The sequence below is a fragment of the Melanerpes formicivorus genome, unplaced genomic scaffold (genome assembly GCF_026170545.1).
Source record: "Melanerpes formicivorus ecotype bairdi unplaced genomic scaffold, bMelFor1.0.p_v2 SCAF_1, whole genome shotgun sequence".
Lineage (NCBI taxonomy): Eukaryota > Metazoa > Chordata > Aves > Piciformes > Picidae > Melanerpes > Melanerpes formicivorus.
The window spans coordinates 69,550,917-69,574,267 of record NW_027142353.1 but is presented as its reverse complement, the minus strand read 5'-3'; the positions used below and the strand labels follow the sequence as shown (position 1 = coordinate 69,574,267).

Here is a 23,351-nt window from a genome sequence, read left to right as displayed (position 1 = left end):
TGCCTTATGATCTGGGCTGAATCTAATTTTAACCAGGATGGGTTTTGCTTTGTCCTCATTTTCTAATAATTAAGAACAACAGAAAGCGTACCATGACATTGTTACTCAGCTGACAGTCATTTCTGCAGCCTTCCTGAGAGCTGCTCCTTAAAACCACAGGAAGTTAGATTTTATTTCCTTCATAATATTTCATATAAGACATTGGCTTCCTCCAGCTGAAAGAGTAAAGAAATTGAAAGGAAGTCGTTAAAATACCTAGACATTTTCAAATAGGCATTCTTAGTGACACAGGCAGGATGTGACCTTGTAACTGAGCTAGTCTTACTGCAAGGAAGGATGCCTTTGAACCTGGGTAAGGCCAACCTGCAATGAAGAAACTTGTCATTGTTTTGGAGGCAACTTCGCTAACTTCTGAAGCAGCCAAACTTTCCTTTTGTCTTCCTGTGGTAGTCTCAGGCTGTGCTGAGAAAACTTTCCACAGATATTGAACAGAAAGTAGTAGAATGCAAATTGGATGCAAAAGGGAAAAGAATTATAAGGTCTAAAGAATTCTATTGGGCAGGTGTCTAACATAAAGTTAGTTTTGTATGCTAACTCTCCCTCTTTTGGGCTTCCTTCACTCCAGCAGATGCTAGCTCTGTCTTCTGCTAGCTTGCTGGCCTCGGCAGCACTGCTTTGTTGTTGCTAAGTACTAACAAACTACTCTCTGCTCTTTCTCTTGCCCTGTGTAGAGCGGGAAGAGAGTAGAGCAGAGAGGGGTGGCCCCCTGGCTTTGTCCAGGGGCTTTCTTGTGCTGTTTATGAATGGTAAATACATGTAAATGTTGCATATGTTACACATACTCATTGCATTTCATATTTAGATTGTGTTTTTGCTTGTCAAAACCAGCTTGCTTTGCTTTCCACTGAGCTGCTCTGGCAATTTTATGTTGGGGGACAATGTCGACCCACCCCATTCCCCCTGCTTTTGCCACTATAAAAACCACCAGAAACCCCCACCAAGGAGAAAGGAGCAAAATACAGAAGAATTCAGCACATAGATGGGCAGACACAGCAATGAGATGCAGCACTTGTATCAAACAGGAGACTCAAATGACAACTTTCAAAAGCAACAAAATTTGAGGTATCCAGGTTACAACATTTAGAACCTGGGTTTGACAAGACAATGCTAAAGCCTGCTAGCAAGTTTCCATCTAAGTCATTGCTTAGTGCCCAGAGGGTCTTCTGTTCTGTATAATGTAAGTATTCATTTCTATAACATTTTTCAGGTCTGAAGAACTTTTCAGACATTGCTAATCCTGCCAGATTTACACCATAAAATGATACAAAACCAGTACCTGATCATTTAGGCACGAGCTCCAGCTTGTTTGCAGAAAGTGAGCACCCAGCTGGCTTATTTAGAAGATGAGTGCTGGGATCTCTTACAAGTTAAACACACGCATACTTTTTCCTTGACTTTTGGATCTCCTTTCAATGTGACTGTGGAAGGAGATCCCAGAATAACAATAGCCCAGCCAGAGAATCATTGTCTCCAGCTAGAGTAATTGCAGGTTGAACATCACATTTAAGTTCAAGTGTGAGAAATGCTTATCTGTCTAACACAAAGGCAACTGCTGGTACCTAAATCTAAACACAGTTCTACAGACAGTGGAGATAGATATGTGCATTTCTCTCTTTGTTTTCTTCACTTTTGCTAGACACCTGCTTTTCCATTCACAATGAACCACTCAGGTCCTTGGTTCAGGCTCAGTCCTGGGGGGTGGAGGGGGCTGTGTGTGGAAAAATGAGGGTGAAAAAAAAAGGAAAAGTGTGCTGGCAGGCTTGCCTGCCCCTTCAGAAAATGCAGGAGTAATGCCTTTGTTAGTTTAATTTTAAAGGGAATAAATAAAGATGACCACAAGCTGGTCCCCCTTCATTTGATGTAATGGCATGGCCCAAGGAGTGGTGAATTCACTCTGTTGGCTCAAAGCATGTAAAACCAAGAGATTTTCCCATTGCATTAAACTCAGGCCTCCTGCAGGTGGCACAGCTTTATGGGATACTCTCGAAGCTCCTGACCTGGCAGAAGTTTTACCTCAAGTCTTGTCATCAGATCAGTAAGCTGAACAAGCTTCCCCTAGAACAGCAAACTCCTTGGATCAGAAACCAGACTGCTTGCAGAAGGGTGAAAGACTGGAAGCACTGATTTTGGTGGTAGCCTCGGTAAAGCAAACATTCCTTCCTTCATGCAGCAGCTTCCTGTTTCTCTGTATTCTGACAGACCATTTGCCCACCTGCACAGTGACCAGAGTTGTGTTAAACTGTCAGAAAGAAGAGATTTTGACACATTTATACTGTACTGAAAGGCTGTAGAAGGGTTAAGACCCAAAGGTCCAGAGCTGGCTTTTCAGTAGGAACCCTTCTTCAGAAATGTTGATCTTGACTCTAGCAGGTGTCAAGCAGATGCAAATTCACATGCCTCAAATGTGATTTGCTGGCCTATTGAATACCTAGTTAAATGGCACTAAATATGTCTTGTCAGCAAAAGGAAAATCAAAAGAGAGGACTGGTAAAAATAGTAATGTATGCAACTTGTAATAACTTTTCCAGCTCCAGCAAAAATTGGTTTGTTACAAAAATAAAGCTATCTTCAGAGCTAATGGGCTGAATTCATTGGAGTGACAATAGCAGGGCTTGTATTTTTGTTTAAGAAGAGCCAGTTTTCCACAAACACTGAAAAATCAGTACTTTTCTCTGTAGATGCTTCACAATAGAAGTAGGAATGCTGTTAAAGTGTATGAGGCTTTTATGTGTGTATACATTGTGTTCAAAGAGCAGTTTAGAGAGGGCAGTACTAACTGCTCAGATTTAAGAAGCGAAAGAATTAAGATCACAGAACGTTAGAGGCTGGAAGGGACCCTGAGAGATCATCCAGTCCACCCCTCCTGCCAGAGCAGGATCGCCTACACCAGATCACACAGGAACACATCCAGGAGGGTCTTTAATATCTCTGGAGAGGGAGACTCCACAACCCCCCTGGGCAGCCTGCTCCAGTGTTCCATCACTCTCACAGGCAAAAAAATTCTTCCTCCTGTTTCCATGGCACTTCCTCTGCCTCAGCTTCCGCCACTACCCCCGGTGCTGGTGTTGGGCATCCCCCAGCAGAGCCTGGCTCCAGCCTCTCAGCACTCACCCTTGGCATGTTTGCAAACATTAATGAGGTCACACCTCAGTCTCCTCTTCTCCAAGCTGAAGAGCCCTCAGCTCCCTCAGTCTCTCCTCATAAGGAAGATGTTCCACCCCATAATCATTTTCATGGCTCTGCACTGGGCTCTTTCAAGCACTTCCCTGAGGTCCTCCTTGGACTGAGGGGCCCAGAACTGGCTATGATATTCTAGATGTGGCCTCACCAGGGCAGGGTAGATGGTCTAAACTCTTTTTTTACAGGCCCTCTGGGATTATATATTGTAATGTAGTGTTATTAGTCAAATCCATTAGTAATTACACAGCCACTTTTGTTTTCACTGGTCTTCTGTTTGTGGAGTGGTACTTCAGACGGCATTTTGCATTCAGCATGTGTGTCCATGCACTATTCTACTGCCTGCAGCTCAAACTGTGCTCCATTTACAGAGCTTTGACTTTTTCATTGGTTTTGCTGTTACATTGAGTCTGATAACAAGTATTTCATCAGCATTAATTATTTTATTTTCACATTAGAGCTTTTCCAGCCCAATGCAGTCTGTGAATCTGTGAATTTAGATCAAAAGTGTCTGCAGCTTTCTGTCTCCAGTTTGCAATATCAGGAATGAAATTCACCTCATTCTAAATGTTTAAATCCTAAGATATCTTCAGTGCAAGTTAGGGAAAAAAAGAGAAAGAGAGAGAGGGAGAAAATACCCTCAGTGAGCACTTCTTTGATTCAGGTACATGTAATATTGTGATGTTCCAGTAGTTGCAAGGGAACCAGGTTGATCTGCTCAGACCAGAAGTTTAAGACTTAGCTGGGCAGTGTCAGCTGATAGCAATTCCACCTTAGACTGATCTCTTGGAGGACACTGTACAGCATGGCATTTTTTCTCTCTGCAAAGCCCAGTTCTCCCTGATTTTAGCTGAGCTGTTGATGCTCAGCAGTTCTGCAAAAGGAGGCTATCTGTGTCTACCAAGACCTTTCAAAGTGAGGAATATCTCAATTTTAAACCCGTGGAAGGTTAGCTTTTGTGAAATGCCTAACGTTGCATGAGATTTTTATGGCCAAAGCAGGAATAGAAACAGTTATCTGTTCTAACGTTTGCCTGTCTTAGCCTGAGAGCATCCTGTTGCCTCATACAGCCTTTGCCCAGAACTCTCCGATTTCTCTAAGAAATTATATTGGGATCCCACAGACACACCACTCCTGTGACCTTCAGTACACAATTAACTCCCAAAGGACTCTCCTGTCTGCACAGTGACTGCAGCAGTGTCCAGAAGGAAATCATATTTGACTGTTGAGCACTGCACTTTGTGGCTTTATCTTTCTTTTAACCTAGGAGATGAGACCTAATTTTTAAAGAGCAGAAATTAGTTTTCCTCCTAATTTCATTCAGACCTGTGACTGCAACAAAAACCAAGGGTGCCCAGGGGAGCACTCGCATTCAAGGAGCCTGGCAAATAGGAACACGTGAGCAGTGCAAGGATCACATTTTAAAATGACTCTCCACAACCCTAGGAAAAAAGTCTACACCATCTGGCACGGGGCAAGGCCACCATCTTCAGAGCCTCATGCCTCTGCCATGTGAGAACTGGCAGAGTAGCTGCTGGGAGAAGCTGTTGCTGTGCGAACTAGTGCCAAAGGGAAATAATACAAATGCTTTCCCTAGGGGGCTCCCAACACCAGGGCAGCACAGATGCTGAAGTTCTCTCTCTTCTGGTTTTATCACCCGAACTTTGGTCTTTACCCCCATCATACCACTCCCTGTTTTCATGGGTTTTTCTATTCCTTCTCTTTCCTAAAGAAATCTCAAGTCAGCTTTCCTTGGATTTGCCATTACACATTATAGTTTCCTTGGCTTATTTTAACTTTGACATATAAAGCTCCCTGTGCTTGATTACGTGTGTATCCAAAACAGGAAAGGGCTCAGGGTAGTATTTTTGTACATCTTTTTTCTTGTCAGTAAGGCTGTCTCAAGTAGTTACTCTGCTCTTCCTTGACTTTTCATTCCTGTTCCTGTGCTGCCTCCTCAAATAGAGCTGATGCACCTATTTGTGGGGCTCCGTAAGTGCATGCTTCAGGTTCAGACAAACCTGTAAAAACACCCCATCCAGGTCAGTGACTGATCAGTAAAGGAGCATCGTGGAGCACCAGGGCTGCAGAGAGGAAACAGATGCAGGCGGTGGAGAGACACCTATATCTGTCACTGCTACCAGGAAAATCTATACCCAAAGGCTGTGTGAGATACTTGGGCGTAAGACGGACTCATGAGCATCATGGGAAAGCTCTAGAGACTATGTCCAGAGACCAACCCTCCCTAGAGACCTTCTTCAGTGAGACCTTTTAGGGAAACACAATTAATACTGGAATTAGCACAGTCTTACTGCACCCCTTTGATCTGAGAGCTCTCTACAGTGACCAGAGGCTAGCAGAGACAGGCAGTGGAATGGAGCAAGATTCAGAGGCCAAAAAGCCCTCCACAACTACATCTATTCAAGACCCACGAGGGCTAAGAAGAATAGTTAAGGGACTATATTTGTTATCCTCTGGAGTAACTCAGAAGGCACTATCCCATTGACTGATGCTCAGAGGGCACTGGGAAGTCATATGATGAAAATACAGTTAAAGCTTTAAATCAGTACATAGGTACATGCAAAACGAAGGATACAAGCCCCTTACATTTTCATAGTTAGATAACTGTGAAGAAGTCCCTGGCAGTGTGCATGAGGAAGAGGAGACCTATTTTTTCTGTGTATAAATTCAACTAAGTAGGGCACCCAAGCGTGAAGCCTGGGGAGAGGGTTTCAGCTGCAAAACACCAATGGCCTGCTGTGTCATGTGCTGAGCAAAGCTGGGCTAAATGACAAACTGCATCTTTGGTGCAGGAAACACACCAGGGGCAAGCCATTTGTCCTGTGATTTTTGTTTGTTTCAGGCAATAATGGTATATCATTTATTTCCTACAAAACATGAGTACTTTGTAATCTTCTCATATGAAACCAGGGTGTTTGTTTTGCTGTGCTGTGTTCCCACCACAGGCTTATTGCCAGGGAAACTGAGACATGGTGACCGGTGGCATGTGCCAGCTCTGCTCCCAAGTGCTCAGTACTAACCTCGGCACAGCTGCCCCGTGCCAGGAACTCTTCTTCAGATCCGGCAATGGGTGGAAAAGAAGAACTCATGAGGCTCAGTGCTCTCACACTGGGGGACTGTGGCAGCAGAACTGGAGGGATCAGGGAATGGGAGTGGGGAAATGGTGGTTCTAGGGAAGAACAGGGAGCTGTGAGGGGGGAAGCAGCACAAAAAAAGGGAGCTGTTGAGCCATGAAGACTTCTACAGTGGCTGTGGGAACATGAATGTAGTGGAAAGGAATACTTCTTTGAGGGGAAGAGTTGAAAACCATAAAAAGGAGCATGAAAACTGAAGTGATTGTGGGGCGAAAGGATGGAGAGGTGGCTACAGCCTGCTGCTGAATTGTGTAATTCCACCCACGCCTTTCCTTTGCCTTGCTTGGATAAACAATCAGCATTAGCTGAACTTTGTTTTTCTTTTCAGTTTACTTATTTTTGCAGTCTGCAGCCACATTCACTATCTAATACTAGCAAAGCCACCCGCTCACAGAGTCTTTTTTTAAAACTGGTACTTCAAGTTAAAAAGCTATTTTAAATGGTTGGATAGCAAGTAGCAACCTCCAGAGGGCTAAACTGATGATGTTAACAGGTCCAAAATGCGATGCAGCATATGGAGCTGAATACCTCATGGTACAGATTTGCATGCAGGCGGTTTTAATTAGGATTTAGAATTCCTTGAGGAATGCAGCATTCTGGGCTAGTCTCAATCTTGTCAATACAGAGTGTTTCTGTTGATGCTAAAGCCTGTATAAACCAATGGGTTCCTACTTGCTCAGGAATTTTGATGCCTATATGAACTGTCAGACTTTGGTGAAGCTGCTGGCTTATTGTGCGACCATAATCTGCTCTTGAGGACTGACTGTAAAGGATGGCTCTATTGTTATTATTGTTAATAGCATTGTACCGGGGCAGTTCAAAGGAAAAATCGTTCTTAGTTTCATGACGCTGGGCAGCTACTTCCTCCGGCAACGCTTGGTGAGTCAGTGAGAAGCTGCTCCAACTCGGTGGTTGCTGCGCCATCTTGTGAGCAAAAGGTGCAACTGCTAGCAACCAGGAAGAGATGCTGCGGCTGAAGTCCATTTCACCTCTTCTTCATCATGGCAATGAAAATCATGGAGAGTTAAAAACGCCGAAACAACACGCAGACAAAAACACAACAACAAAACCAGAGGAGGAGGACAATTTTTTTCCCATTACGTTGTACCTGCATCTGAAAAAAACCCCAAACACCAATTCCCTGTAATGGGAAAGCAGTTGCTCATTGCAGTAAACTCAGAAGAAAAAATAACCAAAACCTTATTTGCCTCTTCTCCTTTTTCCTATTTTGAGGAAAAAATATAATATAAAAAAAGGGAACTGTTTGTTCTACTGAATGGAAAAGCTACCCAAGTTCTCTGTAATTAGTGCTGACAGTGTCCCTTCTGTGGAACAATTTGGTTCTTCAAGGGAATCTCGTGTTCTCTAAAAAGCACTATGTGTTTCTTAGAGATAGCACAGTATGAGTTACACAAAGCAGTGCTAGCAGTTGCATTGACGTAGAGAGAAACCTCATCTGTGACTTTAGAAAGCCCGCTACCTCCTGAAACCCTTGGGGAGGATGGAGGGGGGAGGAAGGCAAACCAACCAACAACCCCCCTCCAAAACTAAACATAAATCTAGGCATCATTATTATTACCATTTAAGCTTGTGTAGTTACACTAGGTCTTGAGCTTAGAAGAGCAGACTGGAAAATCTCTTTGCTCTACCACTGCTCAGTTAAATGATTCTCTCTGTGACCTTGAGCAAGTTGTTGTATTTCTCTGCCTGATTTTACCCACCTTTAGATAATGCAGATCAGTTTTATTTCAACAGGATGCTGTCAGACTTGGCTGCCACTTGTAAAGCTCTTTGGGCTTCTTGGATGAAAGGTATTGCAGTGACATAGTGACAAGCTTGTTAGAAATCTACTGGATAAGCAAAAGAGCAAATCATTCACAATAAGTATAATTATTCAATGATTTAAGCTTCCTAATCTACTTCCACAGTCTTAGCAAGCAGATTGTGATTTCTTCCATTTTATATAATGAGAAGAGTATTTTTTTCACTTCTTACTCTATAGATTGATTGCAAATATTCAAAATTCAAGCTGTGTTGCTCATTTGCAATCAGTTGGATGAGTAACATTATTCCTACTCATGATTGGAAGAATGCCCAATGACTTGTGTGTGCATATTGTAACGTTTGCTTTCTCAAGACACTCATCTGTGTGACATTGAGACTTGCTACCTTTGGAGAGCAGTGCCAGTAAAAATCCACACATAGAGGACCACTGAGAACACTGAGCACAAAAGTAGGGCAAGATGACATTAATGTGTTTAATGGGACCTTGCAGATTAAACTTTCCTCTGAGTGGATCAGGTCCACTATGGTTTAGCTGTCTGTTCCTCACGCTGAGAGTAAAACCAGACAATTGAATTCTGGACCTAGTATCATGTAGAAGAGGGCAGCAGCCTGGCTGTTGTAACTCATGAATCCTGGACCTAGTATCATGTAGAAGAGGGCAGCAGCCTGGCTGTTGTAACTCATGAATCCTGGACCTAGTATCATGTAGAAGGGGGCAGCAGCCTGGCTGTTGTAACTCATGAATCCTGGACCTAGTATCATGTAGAAGAGGGCAGCAGCCTGGCTGTTGTAACTCATGAATTCTGGACCTAGTATCATGTAGAAGGGGGCAGCAGCCTGGCTGTTGTAACTCATGAATCCTGGACCTAGTATCATGTAGAAGGGGGCAGCAGCCTGGCTGTTGTAACTCATGAATTCTGGACCTAGTATCATGTAGAAGAGGGCAGCAGCCTGGCTGTTGTAACTCATGAATCCTGGACCTAGTATCATGTAGAAGGGGGCAGCAGCCTGGCTGTTGTAACTCATGAATCCTGGACCTAGTATCATGTAGAAGAGGGCAGCAGCCTGGCTGTTGTAACTCATGAATTCTGGACCAAGTATCATGTAGAAGGGGGCAGCAGCCTGGCTGTTGTAACTCATGAATTCTGGACCTAGTATCATGTAGAAGGGGGCAGCAGCCTGGCTTTCTGGACAGCTGGCTTTGTTGAAATTTAGGTTTTTTGACCTTCTCCTGGATTCATCTCTTCAGTCCTGTCTCGCTGAGAAAGCTTTGGCAAACACAACCTTAGAAATGCTCACTTAGAGGGTACTGTGCAAGCAGCAATGATGCTGTAATAATCTCACATTGTAAAGGGAATGATCTCTTATGAAAACGCTGGCTGATATTAAAAATGCACAGCAGCACACTCCACTCCCTATTATAGGTAATTACAGAGGATTTTAAATATCTGATGCTAGCTGGCAGCGTACAATACCCTGTCAGCAGCAGGCACTGATTTGTAATTTAATTATCATGAGACATCCACCTGTTCTTTTGTCAAATGAAGAGTAGCATTTCCGTGCAATCATGCTTTCCCCTCCAGAAATCTGAATTAACCCTTAGAGAAAGATCTGGTTTCTAGGGAATGGGATCGTTTCGAGGACATTGGCATGCCCCCTTGAGGACAGTCATGGAGAGCAATGAGCCCTTTCTGCCGGGCAGTCTCAATCCTGGTTTGACTCTTCCAGCCCTAACCGTTGGCTTTTTGCTACATCAAGCTGTTTTGGTTCCCAGCTGAAAATATTTCAGCAAAGAGATAACTGTGAGAGGAAAGATGTATGAAACCCAATGAGTTGGGAGCTAAGAACAGGGCAAAATACATAGCAGGATTGACCCAGAAATGCTCTGGGCTCATACTTTGTAAAGATTAAGAAGGCTGGGCTTGGGATCAGAGACACATAAAGGCATATGGATGTTACAGTGTGCTCCAAACCCCCCTTCCCTCACCTCCATCAGCAGAGGTTTGAATAGGGACAGGAAAACGGTGCTGGGGCGGAAGTCCCTCACAGGTACTTAACCAGTGAGGAGGTCTGCTGGGCTTGGGAGCTATGATTAGGTGGGGTGCTTCGTGCCTGTTGTGCATTGGCCTTGGACACAGTGTCTAGAAACACCTTAAATAGAGTGACCAGAAGGTGGTCAGGGCTCTTGCTCTCATATTCCACTCTCACCTTCATCTTGCTTGCTACCTGGCATCTCCCCGGACCTGCCTGCCTGGGGTCCTGCTCCCTGCCTGCCACAGAGTGACCCTGCCTGCCATGAGCCTGGGGCTTTCTTGCACTGCTCAGACAGTGCCACTGGCCGAGCTTCCCTTGTGGCAGCCGTGTCTGTGGGCACTTTGATTCTGGCAGGTCCTTTTCCTTTGGACTGTGACACGCTTATCCACACGCTGGATTATAAACTGCAGTATTGGAGCCTGCCACCGAAGAGAGATCAAGGGTCTGTCGACAAATTCCTGCTCCGGACTCAGGAGTACGACCTGGCGCTCCTCTCGGCTTTCCCAAGGCCCTGCCTTGCCTCTGATTTTGTGACTGGGGTAAAGCTGTTTTGTGGCTTAGCCTTTTCCATTTTCTGAACTCTCTAAATGGTCCTAAAGTTGCCCAGAAGCACCTTGGTAGAATCTCCACTGAACAGACCCTGTAAATAATTTAATAAGCTTTATATATAATTTTGGGGTGGGGTTTTGGGGGAAAATGGCTATATATTTTTAAATACCCACCTTGCTACTTTAACCCAAATCAATGGAAAAGAAGAAATATGCTCTGTGAACTTTCCACTTTATGGCACATGAACATGAATATTATTGAACTCGTTAGGGGGATGTGCAGCAATCAGATGAAATGATTTATTGTAATTGTAAAGCATCAGATTTCAGGGAAGAGTCTACCCATGGAGATGCGCTGAAGCGCTCTGGCTTTGGGATCTGAGGGCTCAAAGTGAGAGACATTCCTCTGAGCCTTGACTTTCATTTATGCAAGAGCTGCACTGGTGATGGGGAAAGGACATACTGATGGACACAATGAGATGTTCTCTCATGCCACTTTGCAATGTTTCTTGTGCTGTAAAGCTGCATGAGTGATCTGGCCCAAACTCACTGTTGGCTCCTGCCACTGCTATCCTGTCTCTTTGGGGAGCTGTCACCGGACACTTTCATTTTTACCCTTTCCAGGGGAGATGAATTATTCTGGCATCCTGTGGTTATTTCTCCAAATCATGTTTTAGCAAATGACTCACTCTAAAGAGAGTCTCTCTGAGTAGTTGTCTCTTTTGGAAGCGTACTCACTGGATTCAAACAATAATTGATTGCTTGGGGCTTAAAGGATCTGTGTGCCAAGGCTTTAATGTGACGTTGGTTGGAGTAACAACTCTTAGACCGATGGCTTCTTGCCCAAACAATACTTGTCTGGTGCCAGTCATTTCATAGGTTCATTGATTTTGTTACTTGAAAAGTGATCATGTGATGGGCTGCAGGCATATCCCAGAGAAGAAGAGGAGAATAAATCATGGCTCATGGGTGTTCTGAGGCATTTCCATAGATGAGAGTGAGGCCAGGAGTTAACTGGGATGATTTCTTCTGGAGAAGCACCCCAGAGCTGAGTGGTCAAAGTGAATGCAGGAGCAGCAGAGCAGTCTGCTTCAAAGTGTCCTTGTGAGCACACCTAAACTTAAGGCTTCTTATACCTGGCCTTCCAGATAAGTCTTAGTCTTTGATTTTGCTCATCCCAGTATTTTAGGATGTTGCTGTCAGCTGAAAACGACATTTACAATGGCACTATCTGTCCCTCTTATCACCAAAGGCTTAGGACACTATCTGCCCCTGCCAGACACAGGCAGTTTCAGACAGCTCCAGGCATATCCAATGGCCCCACCACAAGAGACAGCCTGGCCCATCAGGCAAGGAACGGTTCCTTTTGAGACAGAATTATAGCTACAAACCAAATATGGTGATTTAATCTATCTTTAGTGTTACCAGCCTTATTCTGCAGCTCAGACAAGTTTCTCACCTCTTGTTTCTTATGTTGCCTCTCTGTGGAGCAGGGGGTTACAACATCTGATGCTCTAATTAGTCTTCAGAGCAAGGGGAAAACTTCACTGGCATCGCAATTTTTTGCCTGCCTGTGGCTCTGTGGAAGCGTGTGTGTGATCTCCAGCATGAGAATGCATGGCTCTGAATGGGAAATGACTCTAATAGTTTACATACAAGAACCACAGAAGTGGGGATGTCAAATGTGACCTGGTGTTACGGCTCAGCCACTCGACGTGTCTGGTTCCTTTCAGTGTCAGCCTTTGACGTTATGTCATCTCAGATGTCTACCCCATGGTGAACGTTTTGTCTATCAGTGTGATGTGCCACATTTTCTGTCTTTAATGTAATGTTTAAAAGAAAAACGAGAGAGAGAGAGAGGGACATTTTCTCTAGAATGCGTTAGGAAACCTGAGGGATTACTTTGTCTAATCTCTGGTACTTTATTTGTTATCCTATATCTGCATTACCACGTGTGCGTTGCCTGCTCAAAACTTATTTGCTCTTCCATGGCACTTTCTCTCTAGAAATATCGTTATCAAGATGAGGATGCTCCACATGATCATACTTTGCCTCGACTAACCCACGAAGTGAGAGGCCCAGAGCTTGTTCACGTGTCAGAGAAGAACTTGTCTCAAATAGAGAATGTCCATGGATACGTCTTACAGTCGCACATTTCTCCCTTGAAGGTAGGACTGATACTCTCTGTGACTTTGCTCCTGCAAAGCCAAGGAAACACGTAGCATGGTGTGCTTGGCTATCTCACTTTGCTGTACGATCAGAAACGCTGCTTTTTGAAAGGTACCTTTGGAGATTGATTGTCCTGTGATGGGTTTTAAAGGCTCAATGTCATGTAGCAGGTGGTGGTCTACTTGTCAAAGCCTGATGTTGAGTTGTGAGATTCTCAGCTGTTAGGTGATATTTTTGCCTGAGGAAAAATTATTCCTAGCAAATGAGCCTGGTTTTCTGTACATTGAGAAAGGAACAATGCAAGTTATTAGCCTCAATATCATGGTGATTTCTTGAATGGCAAACTTCCCTTCCTTCCTGATTGTCCTTCTTCAGAAACCGATAACAAGCTACTGTAAGTGGATGGAATCCTGGATTTTGCATAGCACAAAAAGCTATAGCAAAGCCTTAAGTTATGCCTGAAATGGGAGCTCGTTTGTGACTATTCAGATCCTTACTGCTCAAGCACTTGCTATTTGCTCCAGGTTTTGCTGCAATTCAGAGTGTAGAGGCATGTCTCTGCTAAGTGAGGCACCTATTTACAAAATAGAGAAGAAATTTCTGTATGTCTCTGATGTCCTCTGCTATATCTTTCTGGGCAAAATATGGCTATCTTCATGGTGAACCTGTGTATTAACCAGAATGAAATCCATTCCTGACAGTTACATTTGCTCTTCAGTAAGCCTGCAATAGTTTAAAGATGTCCCTAAAAGTTCTCTACTGAAAGGATACAGGGGAGTGATGAGGATGATGGTTTTCATGTTTTATTCTCTACTAGGCTTGAGAAGGGGACAAAAAGAAGACTAGTTTTTACTAGCAGTGGTGATGTTCTGGGTAATAGTTTTATTCCTTCAGTTAACAAAGCAGCAAACAAGGGAGATGGGTTTTGCCCTTTCTGGTGCTCAAAGCCTGTGAAATGAACATGGGTTGCCTAGCAGAGCAATTACAGCATGGTTGCAAGTGAAAGGAAATGTTTACTGCTTAAGATTGATGTGAATGCAGCTGCTATTCATTGAGCCTTCATGGAATAGCCATGTGAATTAATCTTTGTCCTCCGCTCTTGTTCTTGCCTGTAGTTTAAATGTTGTTTCTCCCTTCATGTTTTAGCAGCTCTCAGGGTTGTTTGCCTAACTTCTACTGCAGAAGCCAGCAGTATCCAGCAGTGATGTATCTTCTTATGCTGGAGTAGATCAATTTACTTATTTGAAATGATTGCCTCCGTGTGGCCTCTGTGTAACCTCAGGGGACAATCAGAGACAAAGCACTTTCTTGCCTGAAAGGGAAACAGGAAAGGGAAGCATTCCTCTTGGGTGCCTTGAGTAGTAAGATTATAGTGGTGCTTTTTATTCATGGAAGCTGAAATTAGGCATTTTTCTTCACATTTGGAGACTTTCAAGTAAGGCAGCATGATCCAGGCTGATAATGCAGCAATGATGACAAAAAGCTTATTGTGAAGGGAGGTGAAGGGTATCCCCAGGCATTTATAGTGCCTTTAAATCAACTCCCAGTCTAATTTGATCTCGCTGCTGTTTTCTGAAGTGGTGGGAGGAGAGGAGGTATGCAATGGTGCTTTTCTTCTCAGAAATCAGAGTCTTCTCAAGTTCTCAGCCTGAGAATTTCTGTCATTGTCTGTCCCTTTCCCTTCTTACCTTCAGATTCAGTGTCTCATCCCTGCCACTTAATGGTGTCTTGTGCCTGCCACTTGATCTAAATTTAGTAACTTGTCTCTTCAGATGGTTTTGAAGTTCCTTTTTTCTTTGTCCTGCAGTCTATGTCCTGTCTTTAACCTTCAGCAGAGAATTACCTCAGCAGGCTGGAGTAAACCTTCTGCTATAACCAATGGCATTGTGGTACCCTTCTTGTCTGAGACATCTTCTTTGAATTCAGATTTGTTTCTAGGAATTTACTGAAAACACCACTTAGAAATTTTTTGTCTCAGTGATATTTCACAGAGTTGAGAAATATCATTCCAAAAATCTAATCAGAATTGGTTGTTGTCTGAAGTCAGAGAGTTAAACTATAGACTAGAACTGCAGACTTTCCACCCCATAGCCTGATATCATTGGAGTACTCCACCCTTCTCTTAGCACTGCAGTGTAGACATGGCTGCACTGAATAATGGCCACATCTGAGGCATGCTGCCTCCCAGCCCAAAGCTTGCCTACCTAAGGCCATGTGCAACGCTCTTCTCTAAAGATTGCTTGGATAAACGTGCCTGCGATTGAAATTTGTTGTTGCCTTGTGTGAGAGCTGGAGCTGCTAGAATCCTGCTGCCAGGACGTGTAACAAATGCTGAGGTCCAAATACAGCCTGTCAGCTTCTTAGGAACGAGACAACACTGACAATTGCAGTGGGATAAAGCTGTCAGAAAACTCCACTGAGAGCTCTTTGCACTGGAAAAGTTGGCTTGCTCTGCCCCAGTTTTCTGAAGACAGGTCAGAACATTTGGTGCAAAGGGAAAATGTGTGTAAATGAAAGTCACAATTCAGCTTGTGCTGACAGAGGGATGCCATCACCTCCTGTGTGTCACTAGGCTGTCTGACCAGCCACCAGCCAGCAAGCTCGTTGCATGAGCAGGGGGTGGCTGGCTGACTGAGTGGGGATCAGTCACTGCTTGACTGCATTTCACTGCCTGATTGTCACAGGGAGGTCTGCAGCATCACAGCACGCCTCACAAAGAATTTTTGAGGCAGTCTTTTGTGTTTAGTGTCTGACAAATGCCCTGATGACAGGATGATTTGCCCAATATTGTTATGTTTGAAATAGTATCATAAAAGAAAAAAGGAAAACAAAGAGCATAAAAATACTCTAGTTAAGATGCCTTGGAACCAAAGTGTTGTCCCAAGGCCAAGCCACACATTCATCTCACAGCATTTTTCCTAAGTGACTCGAGTCTGGCAGTGGAGAAAGTAATTTGTTGTCTTACATTTGTGTGCATTTGGGAAGAAATCTGCAAAGGACATACAATCAGAAAACTGTGCCTCAGGGTGGCTGGTCCCACCCCTCATAACTGACCAGTACCCACAGCCTTATCTGGAAGCCATAAGCGTTGCACCTTGAATGTACAGGTAGACTGCTGGTTGCCCTTGTCCTGCCTATGCCCCAAGTTTCCAGTGACTATCTGAATCTAGAGACAGCCTGACAGCTTGAGCACAGACTCGCATCATTACAGTGATAAGTTTTATGGATGAAGAACCATCGGAGAAGCCACGGACCTGTCTCTAAACCTGCATATATTACCAAGTAAAACATTCTGGGGATTCTTGAAGGAATTTCTAACACTCATTTTTTATAACACTTGTGATTCCAAATGCTTGCTGTGGCCCATGCTGTGTAAAACAGCTGCATCTTAAATTTTATAGCAAGTTGTGCTGTACAAATTGTGAAGGCACTCGGATGGAATGTCACATTCCAGACTATGTGGTTTGATGTAGGTCAGAAACATCCTAGTGCAGCTCATCCTCATCAGATGCTTCAGAAAGGTTTTTTTAGGTACCAAAATATAGAAACCATTTTCTTTAATGACCTTACATTAATCTGGTCCTCAAACGTCCTGAAAATCTCCTTGAGACACTCAGATGTTGATTATGATGAATACCCTTCAGAAATGTGAAAATGTTTTGTGATAGTGATAGTTGATATGTCTTTCAAGTACCTAAAATCCAGCATGCACTAGCCAGATCACTGTGTCATAGGTTTGAGCAGACAGAAGCTCCTTTACCCCTCCCCAAAGGAGTAAAAGCAAAATTCTTCACCCAGGATTGGAAAGATTTGGAAATTCAGATGGAAATATCATTCACAACTGTATGCAACAGTACAGAAACATACAAAATGCACAAAATCATATTCAGCCTCAGCCCAGTTCCCTCTAACCTGTGTTTGCCAGAACCTAACTAGTCCAGAACCTTCACAAACCTTCCTTCCACCAGGCCAAAACACCAGGCGTCAATGACCTAAATACCTCCCTGCCCGCCCCCCCCCCCCCCCCTCCACCAACCAGGCCCTAACTACACAGCACAAATTAGCCAGGCTGCTCAAGGCCAAAAGCCCCAACTTGCACAATACCAGATTGATAAGAGCTCAGCACGCTGAGGAGAGAGCAGAGAGAGGAAAAGGGCAGAACAGAGAGAAATGCCCATTTATAAAGGGGTTGCAGGATCACCTTCTCTGTGCCCAGGAGCAAAGTATACCCACTAAGAGAAAAGCAGGAAAGAATACTGTGAGACCTGCCTGGATGAGCAAGGAGCTCCCGGGCACGCTGGCACACAAAAGAAACTCTATGGGGAGTGGAGGAAAGGAGGGCTGGAATGGGGGCATGTAAGGAAGCTGCCTGAGCAGCTTGGGAAGTTTCCTAAAAGATACGGTTTCCATTATAAAATTATAAGTGCTCTTTGCAACTTATGGAGGTGATGAAATTGTGGTTTATTAATCTATTAAAGGCGAAAGTAATGAACTGGTAGTTCAAAACACATCTATTGCACTTTCCCCCTTTGGCCGCTAGATGGTGCAGCAAGCTCACAAGCCCGTGCTCTGCCTCGCCAGAGCTTCGCTGACACGCTGTGAAGTTTCTCTTCCACGGCTTATAAAGTGCTAATTCAGTGACAATGCTTTGATGTAAATGAAGTGCCTTCTGCATCGCTCATGTGTTGGGAAATCTGAATACAACACATCCATACCTGAAATTCAGACAAGCAATTCCTATCTCTAGATTCCATCTTTGTCTCTTAGGAACAGGGCTAATCAGCGTTGATGAAATGAACAGCTCTGGCTTCTACATGAGCATTGTCAGTGATGTTAGATGTTTAACTTTTTAAAGTATATTCCATTTCTTTTAGATAAGCTTAAGAATAAGAATCCATGTAAGGATATTGCACCCACTTGTTTGCATGAGCATTCTAAGTGTCAGGCTATTCAATCTCCATTTCCTGAATTAAAGTAAGGTTGGAGTGTAAGCATCAATGACAGCTGTGAACCAACAAGAAGCCACGTAAATTACTGTTGTTATATTAGCCTGAGATATTTTTAAGCAAGGAAGTTCAGAAAACTCTTAAAAGCAGAGTTGGTCTCACTTTATAGAAGGGAAGCAGCAGCTCTGGATATTCCTTCTCTTCCTACCCATTCCGGGCACTGTGCTGCAGCTCAGCAGGATTGATGAGATCTTACAGCAAGTCAGGATTCGATGGAATGACATTTCAGAAGAGAGAAGGTAAAACCACCTCTGCATGGAGCAAATGGGCGACTCATTTGCTTAGTGGTCTGCAAAATGGAAGTCATATCTGATTTGTGCACATTGGTGTTTGGAGGATTTGCTTCTCACACTACCACAGCAAGCTGATTCCACTTGTTGGTTTTCCTTGCTGTGGGGAAATGCTCTTGTTTTACCTATTACTTGAGATTCTCTGCACCTACGGGGGAAAAGATGTTTTGTTTCTGCTCCAAGACAGATCTTTCTCTATCCTAGTTCCCACCCTGACCCTGTAGAGTCTGACATTCTTATTATCCACCTGGTGCAGGAAGCTCAGTACTGTGAAGGTGCCTAGAATCTGGCACACTTCCTTTGCTATCTTTAATGGAACGGCTTTTTCATCATCTCTGGAACTCTCCTTGTCCAAGCGTGAGTCAGAGCAAAACTACAGTGGTTGCTGTGCTTCTCTGTCAATTTCACAAAGATGAGGAAGCAGGCTCTGAAGATGAACATGGATGATTAATTAATCTGTGAAAAATGTCTTAGCCTGAGCTTCCTGGAAACTGCCATAAAGAGTAATTTCCTACATCCAAAAATTTAGATTAGGTAAAAGCTACTTATTGCATGAATTAACATTGACTTCCATAAATACAGACTTCTAAAGACTACTTGAAGAATTAAGGTCAAAGCATTCCACATTGATTTTTGGAGGGTTGATTTTTGTTTTCTTTGCCAAACGCAACATTTCCATTTATCAATTCAGAACGTTAGGAGACTCTGCTTGCTTGCTTGCTTGCTTGCTTGCTATTGCATTCTGTATAAAGTACTAAGGCACTAGTCACAGGTGCTGTGAAATCAGCAAGCATCAAGGCTCCCATGATGCTGCAGTGCATCCTGTGGGCAGTAGTTTGACTGGAGATGTTGCTCAATACAGCTGCAAAGCAACATTAGAGAATAGACTCAACCTGCCTGTGCAGCTGGAAAGTCCTCTGCTCCTGCCATTGTAAATACCTCTAGCTAGCAGAGAACCAGACATATGCAGGAGTAGCTGCTTGCTGCAGCTTTCAGCATGACCATGTCTGGTGCTCCTTCATAAATGCAGTTCGTAGTGCTTTTGAGAGGGATCATCTAACTGTGATAAGAGATTCCATTTATTTTTTCCAGAGCTGCTGAACACTCTCAATTCCTATTACCAGGGAAGAAGCCAATGTTAGAGGTGAAGTTCTGATAGGGAAGAGAACAAGATAAGGCTAAATTTGGTTTAATTTCTGTTGTTCAGGTGTGACAAACAATTAAGGCTGTGCCACAGCACAGACTGTTCTTCCAGAGCAAAGAGGCTGCATTTCAGAGGCTCTGAAGAGCTGTGGAAAGGCTGTGAGAGGCTGATGCTTTGTTATGTGTCAGGAACAGAAGTCTGACGTTTTCTCTTGCAGTTACAAAATTAATTGGGGTTATATAAAGGACATATTAATGTATGCACGGATATACGAGCAGGCCATCGAAAATTTAATCTCACATTCTTTTCTTTGCTTGCACTGACTGACTTTTATAAGTATAGCTAATCTGCATGAAGTATTTTTTAGCCCCAGGGTGGCTCAGCCCAGTAGCGAGGATCTTACAACACCACTTTAGATCTCTGCCCTGGTAGCTTCCTAGCTGCTGTGTTTTGAGGTTCTCATTTCTTTTGCATGTCCCTGCTCCTTTTTGACATGCAGTTATTGGCAAAGCCCCATGCTGCAGTCTGTGTCTGGTAGAGAATGCCGCTGAATATTCAGCAGGTTGGTTCATTAAGATACAACACTTGTTACATGTTTAATCATGTACTGCTTTTCTCTTATCTCTTACTGTAAGAGCAGATAAGCATGCATCATAGATCTGTATCAGTGCTCCATGGGTTTTAACGGTGTTAAAAAGAGACAAAGGAAACACACACAAACGTGCCCGTGCCTGTTCTTGCCCTTGGAGAAGTGGCAAAAGTAAACCTGGATTTTTGTTTCATTTTATTATGGTTCAAGATGAAACAAGCACCTTATAGATTAGGATTCTGAGTATTCTCTCTTTGGGTTTCATGTGGGCAGGAATGCTTCCCGTTTTTGCAGTCCTTGTCTTACTTCAAAGAAAGTCCTAAAATGGTGCAAGATTTGAATACTGAGAACTGAAGAATAGTTTCTAATGAAGAACAGGTTTGGGGTTTTGCTGTCCTAGCAAAGTTTGTGCTCCTGACTTCTTTGCCTCGGGTTTCTGATTGATGGCTTTCCACATTATTTATCTTGTTGCAGACTGTATCTTGTTATCTTTCTAGCTTCTGAGAGAATTAAAGAGCAGGCAAGCAAAATTGCTCCTGTCAGTGGGTGATGTAACTGTAGAAACCTCAGCAATTTCAGGTACATCTTCGGCATTGCAATCCTTTATTTGGCCTGGTGGCCTCTGACTGACAGAAGCCAGTGGGACAGAGACAGTGTCTGCTAGCCCAGTGTAACTTGTTAGGTTTGTCTGAAGCACGAAGAAAGGCATTTTCAAAGGAGCTTTAAACTGCTTTCAGGCTATGGACTCTCTTCACTTTATTGGGGTCCCCCAGGTATTGAAAGGCTTTTCAAATGTTAATCTGAATTGCAGTTTCAGGAGACTTGGTCTGTTCTTCATCTGCTTGGTGCTTTATCCATTAGTATTACTTAGCTGCTTTATGGCGGGGTGGGGTTTCCTTCTTTTTCAGATAGTAGATTTTTCCTAAGGATAGTCTTGTTCTGAGTCTTCTTCTTTTGGTGGTGGCGGGGGGGGGGGGGGGGGGAGGGGGGGGGAAGACTGATATATTGCAAATATTTCTGGCCATGTCTCAGTTATAATCAAGAAGAATTAGGCATTATAGGAAGCCTGTTTTGCCCTTGTCTTTTTGTAACGTTTCCATAGCACGACTCTGCATCCCTGTAATTCATTGAGCTGCTTTTCTCCTTGATGTATTGGCCACATGAACTATTCATACAATATAAAATAAACAGAGAGAGATGTACTGTTATAAAGGTGAGGGCTTTACCCAGCTGAAATACAGAAACACATCAAGTATACCCATGGAATCACTACTAAACGCTACAAGCAAGATTTGTCACCTCACTTTAGCTCCTTTTTTTTGAGCCTAGGAGGCCAAGAATATCAGTACATTTGTAAAGTATCTGTAATGATGTTTGCCATCTTCCCAAAGTGTTTTGTGACCTGCTGATGAAAAGTGCAATAAAGCATCTTGGTGTTATTAGCCAGGCTGTAACAGAAGGGATTTTTCTCGGAGATGTCAGACAGGTTTAGCACCATTTTTCCCCCTAAGCTCAGCAGCTGAAATGCCCTACTGTCAGGCTTCAGCTACGTGTGGCACTGGGGAATGTACTCCACATTTTAAATGAAGCATTAAACTCACATAATACCCTTTCACTGAGGGATATCTTGATAATTCACTCACTCAGTAGAAATAGGCATTCATACATCCCAGGATGCTCTGGCTCTTGTCAGTATTAGGTGCAGAAGAAAGTGCAAAGCAGGAGTTTTCGGCTGCAGAAGCTGTGGATGGGTGCAGCCTCCAGAATGAAGAGTACAAAATCTGTTTAGTCAGACCTTATGGTAGAGTATCTTGGCAGACTAAGAAGTGCTTTGGTTTCTTGCTGGGTTTGGTTTTGGTTTGTTTTGGGTTTTGTTGGTTTTGGTTTGTTTTGTGTTTTGTTTGTTTTGGTTTGGTTTGTTTTGGTTTGGTTTGTTTCCCAAGTGCTTCCTTTCTAAGCTCTTGTTCCTTGTCGATTTCAATTCGTCTTGCTCCAGTGTAGTTTTGTGGACTGTAGAGCTTTAAAAAAACCAACAGGATTTTGTCATTTGACAGAAGAAAAATCTTTCTGAACTGGGCATTGTTTTCCAGCTCTGTTCAAGAATTTATTCCAAAAGAGTCTTAGAGACTATAATTGAGTAACATGTTGGTAGCACCAGACAACTGAGACTTCTCAGGAAGATTCTTAGATGGAAAACACTTGTTGCCATTTGGATTCCTTCAGCATGTCTGTTTCAGAGAATTGTGTTTGTTTTCTAATCATCTTTTAAAGACAATATTGCTACTGAAGCTTGTGCAGTTGGCAGAAACGTCAAAACCAGTCAGACTTGATGTTTCAGGTGACTTTTTAAGTTCTACACTCTTCACTAACTTGATTTCCCACATGCTTATTGCTGTCTTTTCCCATCCTATGCTATTGTTCATCTGCAACTCTATTCTGCTCTGGTGAGACCCCAGCTGGAGACTTAGGTTCAGCTCTGGGGCCCCCAGTGCGAGAAGGACATGGAACTGTCAGAACAGGTCCAGAGGAGGGCCACAAAGTTCATCAAGGGCATGGAGTACCTCTCTTATTTAGAAAGGATGAGAGACCTGGGGTTGTTCAACCTGGAGAAGAGATGGCTCAGAGGAACCTTTCAGTACTTAAAGGCGGGGTGTGTGTGTGTGTCTGTAAAAATGGGTTCTTTTTGTTTTGGCTTGGGTTTGTGTGTGTGTGTGTGTGAAAGGGATAATGGTTTTAAACTGAAACTGAAGAATTAGACTAAATATACAAAAGAATATATTTTTTACACAATAAGGGCTGTGAAACATTGGCACAGGCTGCCAGAGAGGTGGCAGGTGCTCAAACACTGGAAACGTCCAAGGTCAGGTTAGACAGAGATCTCATTAACTAGATGTCTTAGTTTTGGCTTTAGAATGGACAGAAAGACTCTCCTCTCCCAGGAGTGAAATAAAACCACTCCTCACAAACTGGAAATTTCAATGCAGATACTATTTGCCAATATTTACACTATTTACACAAATGCAAAGCACCCAAATTCACATTTCAGCTTACAGCAACCTCAATAAGCCAAAAAGCCTGCCAGCAAACCAGGCTCCAAAGAGCCCCCAGGCTGCCCACCATTCCTCCTTACCCTCCCTGCTAAGCCTAATGGCACCACTACAAAACTAGCTTTGCCAAAGCCAAACCAGATGCAAACCTCCCCCACATCACAAGAGATGAGCGATCCACACTGGGAAGGGAGAGTGAGGCAGGGAAGGGACAAATCGACTCTGCAACACGTTTGTCTAGCAGATGCAGGGCTTGTGGGATAAAATAACGAAGTATTACCATTTCCTGCACCTGTCTAGCTTCTTGGAGGACTTTTCAACTCTATGTTTAAAACACCCAGGCCTAA

At 43.5% G+C, this 23,351-nt stretch overlaps 1 protein-coding gene across 20 annotated transcripts in view; it reads left to right on the top strand.

Annotated features, from left to right (window-relative positions):
- Positions 1-23,351, top strand: part of DLG2 (discs large MAGUK scaffold protein 2) — a 1,097,405-nt gene that overhangs the window by 507,043 nt on the left and 567,011 nt on the right. For all 20 annotated transcript variants that reach the window (XM_068146154.1, XM_068146173.1, XM_068146144.1 and 17 more), the window contains one exon: positions 12,766-12,927. In XM_068146154.1, the coding sequence (XP_068002255.1) occupies positions 12,766-12,927 (162 nt within the window). The remainder of the gene's footprint in view (positions 1-12,765; positions 12,928-23,351) is intronic.